The 12751-nt window shown below is 39.6% G+C and overlaps 1 protein-coding gene across 1 annotated transcript in view; it reads left to right on the top strand.

Moving 5' to 3' along the window:
• The window catches only part of DTHD1 (death domain containing 1), a 67379-nt gene extending 55666 nt beyond the window's left edge, over positions 1-11713 (top strand). The window contains exons 9-10 of the mRNA XM_084797736.1: positions 6112-6169; positions 10911-11713. Of these exons, the coding sequence (XP_084653862.1) occupies positions 6112-6169; positions 10911-11233 (381 nt within the window). The 3' untranslated portion in view covers positions 11234-11713. The remainder of the gene's footprint in view (positions 1-6111; positions 6170-10910) is intronic.
• The last annotated feature ends 1038 nt before the right edge of the window (positions 11714-12751 follow it).

Here is a 12751-nt window from a genome sequence, read left to right as displayed (position 1 = left end):
CTATAAAGGAATTGTCACTACAAGATGTTATAGTAACTACCTGCAAAAATGTCTTCATGATTAAGTGCCCCAAGATACAAGTTAAAAACATTATGGTCTTTCCTATTAGTTTGGTATTATGAAAGTGCTACTTAGTCACTCTACTATATGACATCAACACTTCAGGATGCTCAACAGACCAGAGAATTTCCACCACAATATTCTAATAAAAACAGATTCTTCTCTGGAGACCCCTATACTCGGATGCAGTAGAAACTAAATAAGACAGATTTATCTTTTATTACTTGTACATTAACAAAATTCTATAAATATCACCATAGATGCCTTTGAAATAGATTTACCACTCAAGGTATAATTTAAAATAGATTATTGCTCTAGGACTCAAAGATTTGTTTTTCTTTCATTGTTTCTACTTAACCATTTAAAATATGTATGAAATAATGATTTTGCTTCCCTGAATTTTTCATTTTTCAAGTTCCCTATTGGATTTTACAAGTTATTGTGGTAGACCCTGGAGTTGCTTAGCCCTGTCATTTTTGCTGTGTACTCATTTGTGGCCCACATCCAATCATTTAGCCTAGGAGGGTGCACAGATGACAGGACATCACCAAGCAAAGCACCGTAAGGCCAGCCCACAGTGACTTTTGCTTCCTCTGCATTTGGGTTTCCCTTTGTTCTCAGCCACGTGTTCTATAGTGATGTTGGCTTGGCTAGGGAATACACCATTGTAAGCTCCCTGACAACACATTACAGTAGATGTGAGTCCGAGCTGATATTGAAATGGTGAGGGTTTTTTCCCAGATCAATATACTGCCAGATATCAAATTATCTTTAATAGTTTAGTTCAGGGATGCTGTGAGATACAGTGTAGCGTATTATTTCTGATGCTACTCTGTAACAGTGACATTGACTGAGATGATGTTCCTCTCTACCCGAGCTCTACTTGTAGTATAATTACAAGTGGTAGTTGGACACTCATCTCTATATTGGAATAGAAGCCTTTGATATGTGCAAAAATAACACTCAGTTCTTACAATACTTGTGTGATGAAAACAAGTGACTCTACTAAGCATACATTATGTGCCATGAGTCATGTCATATAAAATCATTACAGTCTCTCTCTGACTTCATCTATATTGCTATACTTACTTTATGTCCATTGTACCAGTGAACAATTAGGAGGAATTAATTGTAAGGTCTATAAAATAGTAGGATTACTATTCTACCATCTACCTATCTGTCTGTCTGTCTATCTATCTATCTATCTATCTATCTATCTATCTATCTCTCTGTCTCTCCATCAATCCATCTATCATTTATCTACCTGTCTATCATCTATCTATCTATCTATCTATCTATCTATCTATCTATCTATCACTTATCTATACATTTATACATGTATTACAATAAGTAGAATAGTTTGTAATTGCCAACATGCAGAGATAATTAGTACAACAAGGAAAGTCAAGACTGATCACGGGTCCATCTTGGAGAATCAAGAGACCTACAAGGGGGTAATATGTGAGGTGCTAGGGGACATAATGCTAGAGACCTTAATGGATGTCTCTACATCAGTGTGTTGAAAAATTCACAGAAAAGCAACTCACAAAAATAACTCAATTAAATTCTTTAATAACTTTAAGAATTCAGTAAGAGGATTATTCTTATGGAAAGAATAGTCACTAATGGTTGGAATCCTGACAATAGAAGCCATAAAACTCAATGCTCATACCCATTTCAAGCCTAAGTGGCTGTTTTTGGTTTCAATTCTTTTAAAGCACGTTTTATGAGAGGGGGGCTTATAAATGGCAGTATAAATATGTAACACCTGTATATATCCAAATTATTTATATTTTATGTAGATGTCCTTAGGAGGATTAAGGTGAGGTAAACGCTGCCGTATAAGTCTTGCTATTCTCTTTTGTGAGGTTGTAGAATTTTGAAGAAGGACTTTTGAGAGTTTGGAGCCATGCTTTAATTTAGCCACCAATTGTCATGCACCATGAAAGCTGACAGTGACAAAGAAATTGTATTCAACATGCCAAAGTGTACGAGGTTAATGTACAACAAGGTTACTAGTAAAAATCACAAGCCTTCTTTAGTCAGATGGCTGAGGTAATAGAATGGGAGCATTTGAGTAGAAAAAGAGAAAATAGAAAGCAGGGAAGTAGAGCTGCTTCTGGCAAGGGAGGCATGGGAGCCTTCTAAGGACACTGGGACCATTAGAAAGAAAGATTGCATGAAAACATGCAGAGGTTATCTTGGCTTGGGGGCAGTTCTACACTCTGAAATGCTTCAAATGCAATGCTCCCGGCAAAATAGCACACAGACAAGATCTGTGCACCAGTAGAAATGATGCAGGAAGTGGTTGAAGAGTAAGTATAGGCAAGGGAGAACAAGTCAAAAGGAAGGCAGCATTAAAATTCTCTTATGGTTTCAGGACTGACATATATATATATATATATATATATATATATATATATATATATATATATATATATTGAGATGGTTATATTTAGGAATATAGATGTATATAAATATATGCATGCAATAACTATTAATAAAACAAAAGGTTGTAAATTTGAAGGAGAGTGGGAAGGAGTATACAGGAGAATTTGGAAGAAATGAGAGTGAAGAGAGAAATATAATAATATTATCATCTCAAAAATTAAAAAGAATTTTTAATGAGGAGGCTGGGAGGCATGTGTGAGAAAAAAATCTCTGTATTTAAGTGTCAGAAACATTGTCCTGCATCAGGATGCTGGGAGAACTCTGTGCTCAAAGAACAACTAGGAACAAAAAAAAATTACTGATATATAAAGAAAGAAAGCAATTTGATACTTACATTTTGCCATGGGCTTAATTGATACAATGCTCCTTGGTAGGGAGGCAGAGTCTGTACACTGTTTATGGAGCTGACAAGATGGCTCAGTGTTTACCAATATTTACTGCTTAATCAAAAGGACCAGAGTTTGGGTCCCAGCACCCACATAGGTTGGCACATAGACACCTGTGACTCCAGTTCTGTGTCATCTGACACCGAAGCTTCAAAGGATACCTGCACACATTTGTGTGCATATATTCTTACAAGCTTTCACGCGCATGTGCAAGCATGCAGACACACACATACACACACATGTGCGCACATACACAGAAATTAAATTAAAAAAATATAATTCGACATTTATATTTTGGTTTTAAGGGGATAATCACATAGTTGATACATCCAAATTGAATCAGCTTGAAGTGCTACAGCACACTGAACATACTCTCATTCCTTAATTTTCTCCTATTGAAATTTTTGTTTTTGTTTTGTTCCTATTATTTATTTATTTAATAACTTTACGTCCTGACCCCACCCTCCTTCCATTCCCCGCTCTCTTTCTTCTCAGAGGAGAGGCCCCCTAGAGGTATCAACCTACCCTGTCACCTCCAGTTTCAGCAGGACTAAGCACATCCTCTCCCACTAGGGCTTGATAAGGAAACTCAGCTAGGAGAAAGGGATCTAGTAGCAGGCAACAGAGTCAGAGACAGCCCCTACTCCCATTGTTAGGAGACTTACATGTTGACCACACTACATATCTGCTACATATGTGTAGGGGGCTCAGCCCAGATCATGCATGCTCTTTAATTGGTGGTTCAATCTCTGCGAGCACCCATGGGCTCATGTTAGTTCACTCTGTAGGTCTTCTTGTGGTGTCCTTGACCCCTCCAGATCCCTCCATCCTTCTTCCCACTCTTCCACAGCATAACCAGAGCTCAGCATATCCTTTGGCTGTGGGTCTCAGCATCTGTTTCCATCAGCTGCTGGGGGAAGCCTCTTAGAAGACTAGGGTCCTGTCTGCAAGCGTAGCAGAGCAGCGTTAATAGTGACAAGGGTTGGCTCTTTCCCATGGGGTGGGTCTCAAATCGGGCCAGTCACTGGTTTGCCATTCTCTTAATCTCTGCTCCATCTTTACCCCTACACTTCTTGTAGACAAGACACATTTTGGGACAAAAGTTTAATGGGTAGGTTGGTGTCCCCCTCCCTCTGCTGGGAGTCCCACCTGACTACAGGAGGTGTTGACCTCATGCTCCTTAACACCAGCTGCTTGGACTCTTAGCTAACGTCACCCCCGTACTCTCACGGAGCTTCCCCTGTCCAAAATACTCACCCCTGGAATTTCCGTTATCTTTCTGGTCCTCCACCTCAAGTCCCTCCCCTGCTCTCCACCCACCTGCTCCTCACCCCAGTTACGCCCCCCCCACTCTCTCACAGAGTCCCTCCCTTTATCTACTTCAGATGTCTATTGAAACTTTTAAATACATTTTATATTCTTCTATAGAACTTCTATGAAAAGCATGCGGGAACATAAGTATTCAGATTCAGTGGAGTTGTATTAAGTACATAGGATGTGCCACATTAACACATAGTACTTTTATTGTTCTTATATAATTGCTGTGAGGTCTTTTTATTTCTTTTCTTTTTTTTAAATTGGGATGGTGGCAATGGACTTCTACCTTGGTGCTAGACTATACAGAAATATGCATGTGGTCATTGGTTCAACTTCAATAGAGAGAGGAAGGGAGGGAAGGAGAGAGAGAGAGAGAGAGAGACACAGAGACAGACAGACAGAGACAGAGGGAATTTTTGATAGATTTGCAGGAAGCTGGAAAAGTAGTAGAGACTTGTACTTTCTTCAATCAGTTTTCCTCAACAGTCACATCATCCATGGCTGCAGTATACTGTCAAAGCCAGGAAGGTGACATGAGTGCATGTCTACACGGAGTTTTATGCCATTTAATAGCTTGACGAATTGCACATATCCATCATATCATCAAGGCACAGGACTGGTTCATTACAATAAGGACCTCGCTAGCGTTGTGTCTCCTTGATCCTTACCTATCTGCAATCACTAATAATATTTTCCACATTTAAAAAATCCATTATTTCAAGAATATTATCTAAGAGAAACCAGAATATTTAACTTTTTGAAGCAAAAAAATTCAGTTAGCATAATACCTCATGTCACTTTTGTTTAGATGCTGTTGCATATTTTAATTTTTATCTTTTTTTTTGTCCTTCAGTAACTTTTCTTTTATATTTTAGTAAAAAATATACACTTAGTAATACACATTTAAGTTATCACCATAGAAATCACATGACTTCTAAAGAAAATTAAAATCAAAGATCACTAAAGCCAGGTAACATAAAGCACCACACCAACTATATCCCACCCACCAACTATATGCTTTTTCATAATTGAAATCTAGTTTCCACTTACTTAAGAATATCTCTGTTGTTTGTAGTTTTGTGTCACTACAAGTCAAATTGGAGAGAAGCTCTGTGTTCAAGACTTTGTGATCTGAGTTTTAATAGCTATATGTCATAGAGACTGAGGTGACAAGTGCTCCACAGGAGCCCTGCTCCTCATCCTCTAATTAGCTGTCTAAACCAGGACATGTTTGCTTCATGCCCTGTGCTGTTTTTCACTTTTCCACATTGACAGGGTAAAAATGGTTCTCGAGGTGGTTTTAAAAAAGTTAATAAAAGAAGTAATGACTTAGTATGTGATTAGTTATGGAAAAATATTAGTTTTAAAAATATATGCATAACAAGTGTTTTTTGCATCCTTCATATACATTGTTCATTCGTTCATTCATTCATTCATTCATTCACTCACTGAAACCATTATTTGAATCCCTGCTGGGTACCAAATCCCCAGTTGAGTGTTAAGACTCAGTGACTGGTCACATGGATTCTCCAAAATGTTGTGGTTTGGGTGTACAGTTTGTTTGGCACTTTATTGTAGTTTTGGGCTATAGTTGGTGTGGTGCTTTATGTTACCTGGTTTTAGTGATCTTTGATTTTAATTTCCTTATGAGGCCATGTGATTTCTATAGTGATAATTTAAATGTGTATTACTAAGTGTATATTTCTTCAAACTTGAGGGTTGCTGTCCTCTGCCCTATCACAGGAAAACAGTTGCTGAACATTCACACACACAAAGTCTAATGTTCAAGGTGTGTGATTCACATGTAGTAAGTAAAGGTGAGGTTGGGGTAGAGACTGTAGCTTGTTCCACAGTGGGTAGTTTTCTCCACTTATTCTGCTTCCCTTTCTCTGAACAGCATGAAAAAGTAACGAACCATCCACCGAGTACCAAAAGAGTTCCAACAGGCCCTCAAGGTAAGGGTCCTCAGCTTTGCCCTTGTCATACTCCTTTTATTGCTGTATAGTTTACCTATGTCTGAGTCCTTTTATATAAAACAAATGAGTGACAGTATCATTTGAAAACCCACTAATGGACTTCTTTGGCAATTCATGTACATAGAACCCAAAATAGCACTTATAAATGTACATATAATTAAACTTGCATTGAAATTCATAGAAATGTGAGCTTTAGAAACTATTTTGTTCAGTTTGGTAAATACACTATGGTTTTGCACTATTGCTAAATTGTTCAACTCCAACCCTGAGTTTCAGTTGTTGGTATCTAAGTATCATCAGTTAAGGCCAACCTTGGATATCAGTAGATGTGAAATTGGGGTGTATATTCCTTTGAAGCTAGATAGTAGGTTCCATAGTGTAATGCTGAGTACTTTTAACTCTGAAACCAGAAGGTAAAGATTTGCTTGTGGTTAGTCATAGTTAGTTAGGTTGAATATAAGTAAGAATGTAACTACTTAGCAAAGACACAAATTTATAGATCAAATTTGACACTTTTATTGCATTTTAGCTTTTAAATGTGTTATTTAATGATGTTAAGTCTACTAATTCTATAATGGGTGCTCTTCCAAGGCATCGGATTATTCTCCATACTTTCTCAGGTGCAACAGGAACAGCACGGAACCCAGATTAGCAGCCCTTATAGGTTACACAGAAAATGCAGGCACTCCTGGATTTCATTGGGTAGAGAGTGGGAGTAATTTCAATATTATATACTTTATCAAGTTCATACTTTTTAAAAGAGAGCAGATGGAGTTCATGAAGCTGAAGTACATAAAATTTCAGAAAGTTTAACAATGGTAGCTTTTAAAGAATTTGATGTTCAAATAAGAGTGTAGTAGCTGCTCTTGTCAATGTCCATCAGGTTGTATGAGAGCCTAGTGCTCTTCTTTATGTATGTTAGGATGCTCCAGGTATCATCAAAGCTGCATATGGAAGAATGACCATAGATGGGAATAGAATTGGGTTGTTGACCTGTCCCATAGCCAGCAGGGCTACGTCTGGAAGATAGAAGGATACAGTCCAAAAAGTGGGGGCACACCAGGAGTGGGGGCACACCAGGAGTGGGGGCATACCAGGAGTGGGGGCACATCAGGAGTGGGGGCATACCAGGAGTGGGGGCATACCAGGAGTGGGGGCACACCAGGAGTGGGGGCACACCAGGAGTGGGGGCACACCAGGAGTGGGAGCACACCAGGAGTGTGGGCACACCAGGGGCCTCCAGGCTCCTGAATGTGACTAGTGCAAATGATGCACTTCTCATTTTTATTATTAAAGTGAGTAGAATATACATGGTACTGTGTCTCACCTCTGATCATGTAAAAGGAACTAAGAACATTCCTCCTATGCCTTTGGCTGCCCCACAGGGATGCATGTGGGCATGCCAGGCCACTCCCTCCATGCACTTGCTTTCGAGTGCATTCACTTGAAATGGTTTGTGCAATTCTTTCTAGGAGGCTACCTTCCACACGGAAAATTCTGTACTGTGCGCCATCCATAGCCCACAGTAAGCTCAAAGCATTCTTACACAGGTTTCCCTAATAAATAACAATAAATGCCAAATTAGGAAGGTTAAATGATAGGAGTGCCTTTCAATAGATTTATGAGAAGGGATTAATCAGATCAGATCAAACCCCAAGCTCTTATTAGTTGTGTCAAGTACAACAATGAGACAAAATTGATGGTGAGAACTTGAATGAGAATCCTAATTCTGACAATAGTTCAGCAAGAAGGTAGACCCCGTTGTTGTAGTCCATCTTCCAACCCTGTGACAAAATTACTGAAGAAATCAATATGAAAGTGGGAAAGGAGCCTGGAGAAGTGGCTCAGTGGTAAAGAGCACTGGCTGCTCTTTCAAAGGAGCTTGGTTCCCAGCACTCACATTGTGCTTTGCTACCATCTGTAACTCCAGTTACAGGGAAACTGATGCCCATTTTTACTTCTGTGGGCCCTATGCATACATAGCACACACACACACACATACACACACACACACACACACACACACACACACACACGATACTAAATAAAACTTAAAATTAGAAAAAGAATAGTTTCTTTAGATATTTCATGAGAACTGAGACAGGAAGGCTCCACTGGACTGCAATGGGGAAATGAGTTAACAAAAGGAAAAGAAAAAAGAAAAAAAAAACATGGAAAGCATGAAATTCTATACTACGAATAATAAAAGACAATGGCATGATCCATGGGCATCACAGAAGATGCAGACTAAGAACCAATGGCTCTAAGTAGTAACCAAAATGTCTCTAGGATGATTAGAGTAATTGTTTACTTGGAATGTTAAACAGAGCCCAAAGCTAGGACACAATACTATATTTTTAAAAAAATAATTAAAAGGAATGTGAGCATATAACTTGGCATAGTATCAAAATCAAGGTGAGTTGAAGTCTCACAGCCTAAGTGTCCCTCAGTAGAAGAATGGATAAAGAAACTGTGGTACATTCTCACAATATTTGAAAAATAGAAACAAAACAAGGTAAAGGCTGAATGAAAGAGAATGAATGAAGTTGTGGCTTAAAGGAAGAGGAAAAGATACTTTGGTCATTGGTATAGACATTTTAAATTGAATTTAGAAAAGAAATGATTTCTAGGTGGACTTTTCAATATTTAAAATAGTATGAGTGGCAGAAAGTAGCACAGCTGATTGCATTCAACACATTTTGTGACTTCAGAAACCTGGGATTGAAACTGGAAAATTGGAAACCATGATGTTAAAGGTTTATGTTGATTCTAAGACCATCATGGATACAGAGAGCCAAGTGTTTAGCAGTACTGGTGCAGAGGCAGTAGAACTCTGCAGGGGTGTGTGACATAATGGGGGAGCAGCTATTAGTGAAGGGTCAAAATAAATATTAGGGAGGAGCAGATGAACCGGCGCCATGGATGTCTAGGATATAGAGGAAAATAGTAATGCTGAGAAATTTAGGGCACAGAGGAGGAATCAATCTGGTTGACTCAGAAGTGCAAGATTCTCCAGGATGTGGATGAGTGTAATTCAGTGACAGAGTGTGTGGTCTAAAATGTGTCAGAGTGACCATGGTTCAAGCCCTGGTTTTGCTCTTCAGCAATGTAAAGAAAACAAAAAGAAAAAGAGAAAGAAAAGAAAAGAAGGAAGGAAGGAAGAGAAGGAAACAAAGAAACAAATGTGGGCAAAAGAAAAGAAAAGTGGGAAGAAATTCCCACCTGTTTGGGACGCACAAGGCAGGCCATGGGCTTGTGGTTAGAGGAGCCAGTTCCCAGCAAGGCCGATGAAGAAGCTGCCTGCTGATTTCAGAAGAAGGATGAAGGACGTGGAGAAAGGAAGGTCTATGAAGCACCATGGACATCAAAATGAGTGCATTATCTGCTGCTAGGAGCACACTGTTTGGAAAACCAGCAAGGGCATATCAGCCCATTTTCCTAATAATTATCATTGACTGGAAAGTGGCTTCAGAGTGTAATTTGGGAAAGTAGTAGAAGGTGGGAGTGATTGCAAAACAGGAAAAGGAGGGCTGTGATGGAAGAGAGTGGGGCAAAGGGATTTCACTCAGGAAAATGGAATCAGAAATATATAAGAGCTGGACAGGTTTTCGTTTTACTTCTGTCTGTGTGTTTATCATTGAATCCATTTTCATCTTCAGATCTTGAACTGATTTTTTGATTTCTTTCATCTGATTGTTTGTATATTCCTGAGTTTCTTCCATTGCCTCTTTATAGGTCTTCAGAACTTGAACCGTTTTATTTATTTCTTTCATACAGGCGGTAAACTTTAAACCCCTACCCAGATCTAGCCAATGGGCAGAACATTCTCCACAGTTGAGTGGAGAGTGGAGTATGACTTTCACACGTACTCTGGTGCCTCACATTTGACCTGGTGGCACTCAGAGGAAGGATAGCAGGTTACCAAGAAAAGACTTGATACCCTATGAGCATATACAGGGGAGGAAATCCCCCTCAGTCACAGTCATAGGGGAGGGGAGTAAGGGGAAAATGGGAGGGAGGGAAGAATGGGAGGATACAAGGGATGGGATAACCATTGAGATGTAACAAGAATAAATTAGTAAAAAAAAAAAAAAAAAGAGCTGGACAGGTGGCGCCCAGGTTTGGTGAGGGCTATGTTGACCATACTTCACATAGTCAAGATGCTTGCAGATCTAAACAATGCAAAGTTCACTGGAAATGCCATTGTAAAAGACCTTCCATAGAAATGTACTCTGGCTTTGGGAATATATATGTAGTTACATTTCTGTGAAAATTGACTAGCTCACACACTTATCCATCACATTAGTACTAATAAAGAGAAGTATCTTTTTGTACCTACAAAACATCCCATAACACACTGCTATTCAAAGATCAGGACTCCAGCATCATCAGCTCCTTAAAAATACCAAGTGCCCTTCTTACCCTAGGACCACTCAATCACAATTAAGTGGATGGGGCATAAAAACTATCTTAACAGGTCCTTTTGGTTCCTAGGGACATTAACATTGCAAAACCTCGGCAGTAGCTGGTACTCTCAGATGACCCTCAGTATTGGCAGAGATTCAGGAGCCTTTGGGGGCCAGTCTCATAACTTTTTCTCTCAGAGACTAAACCTGAGAGCAGATAGATTCCTTATGAGTTGGAGAGGAGATTTGCTCCAGCACGTGCCTAAGTCCTAAGTCCTAACTTTAATGTCCCTTCCTAATGTGTGCCCCAACAGAGGCCCTATGGGATAATCTGCTCCATTGGCTGGCTGAGGAGCTATCTGAAGAAGGTGCCGAGGTCCTCGCTGCGTCGCTCCCTCTACGCCACAGCACGGTACAACTCATCAAACTCAAGTACCCTGACGACCTGACAGAGCAGATCCACGAACTGCTTTGCTTCTGGAAAAGATCACTCCCAACTTCCACTGACAAAATCCGCCTCCTGGCTCGCCATCTCCGTAAGATGGGCCGGGGTGATCTCGCAGAAGAGCTCAAATTCAAATGGGAACATAAGGTGTTCACAGACCCTCAGCCCTGGTTTGATGTGGCTGCCGAATAAAAGGCATGCTCACCCTTCTTTTACCCTAGAAAAGGGCTCGAGGATTAGAAAGATTGAGTGTCTACTTTACCCAGTTACCGACTAAGATTGTTTGAAGTGAGCCTGTTTGATAGACTCACTCTTAACTGAGAAACCGATGGAAACAAAAGAGAAGCCAGATCAGACAACTGAAGACACGTCTGGGTGTCAGCCCGCTCAGTGATGACTGACCTGTTGTCTGGAACTTATAGCACCTTGCGTTCAGCTAAGCGTAATGGCATTTAAAATAGAGCTTTCTCAGTTTACATTTCAATAGCTAAGGTTGCTTTCTAAATGTGGAGTAAATCTATGATATGTAGAATGACTTTTTAACAAGTGTTATATGAAATTTAACTTGTTGTTTGCGACTCCAAGCAACCAATCCCAGTTACATAGATAGATGACAGAGGCCTACAGGTTACAATGTGAAATAAAGGGTGCCGTGATAAGCAATAAAAAGTCAATTTCAGGAAACTAAAACTCTTACCAAAAAACCACTCCAGTTACTTTCTGTCAAAAGCTTCTCTTTCATAACAAGGTCTCTCGGAACTGATAACTCATTATAATTATTATTAGGGAAATAAATCAATACATATAAAAAGAAGTATGTAAAATAGTCCAAAGTTTCTTTCAATTACTTTTAAAAGGTGTTCCCCCCCCCCTCAGTTAAGAGAAATGTTATTGCATAAGTGTTGGGGTGCCCGGGGGCACAGCCCTGCTCTGCCCTTCTCAGCAGCCTGAGAGGTTCCCTTTATGAAGGACCTGGGCTGGGGTCCAACTGGGGCTTGGAGTTCAAGACAGGACAGAATTTCATGACTAGGCAACAAGAAGCAGAGGTGGAGTTTATCAATGGTATTTGAGAGTAAGCATCAGCATGGACGTTCAGAGAGAAGAGTGATGCCAAGACAAGGCTACCCAGGCAACCGGTAAGGGTCTCTGAGGCAGGTGCAACCGGTGCTCTCTTATAGCTTTGTTAGTTAAGACATTAGTTAGTAACCAAGACTTTTATTTTCACACAACATCCAAAAGGTACAATATGTATTTTCTTGTGGTTTACAGCGTGAAGAGAACAAAACAAACTATCTGTCGCTTTTCTGATTGTGAAAAGATTTCATGTTTCTTCTGTTCCTGCATTAGGGATCCCTGTTACAGATATTCATTGTTTTTATCAGGTGTTCAACTCTTTTCCAAGAAAAGTCTTTTCTTATTATAGGTATGGATTTATGTTTATACACTCATACACACACAAGCACACACAATATTTGTATGTATTTATGTTTACACACCCAAACACACACAAGCCTCCTGATATATTGTATTCATCTCCACAATGTCTGCACACACACACACACACACACACACACACACATATGCACACACTTATTCATATGCACACATCTCCTTTTCACACCTCTCCAATCATACTCTCTAAGAAATCATTCCTTCAAAGTACTACACCAATCTGTGTATCTCATGTGTCTGTGAATGCTGTCAGCAGTA

Source organism: Acomys minous, assembly GCF_964271855.1.
Source record: "Acomys minous genome assembly, chromosome: 10".
NCBI lineage: Eukaryota > Metazoa > Chordata > Mammalia > Rodentia > Muridae > Acomys > Acomys minous.
The sequence above is the reverse complement of the archived record's forward strand: the minus strand, read 5'-3'. Positions and strand labels throughout refer to the sequence as shown.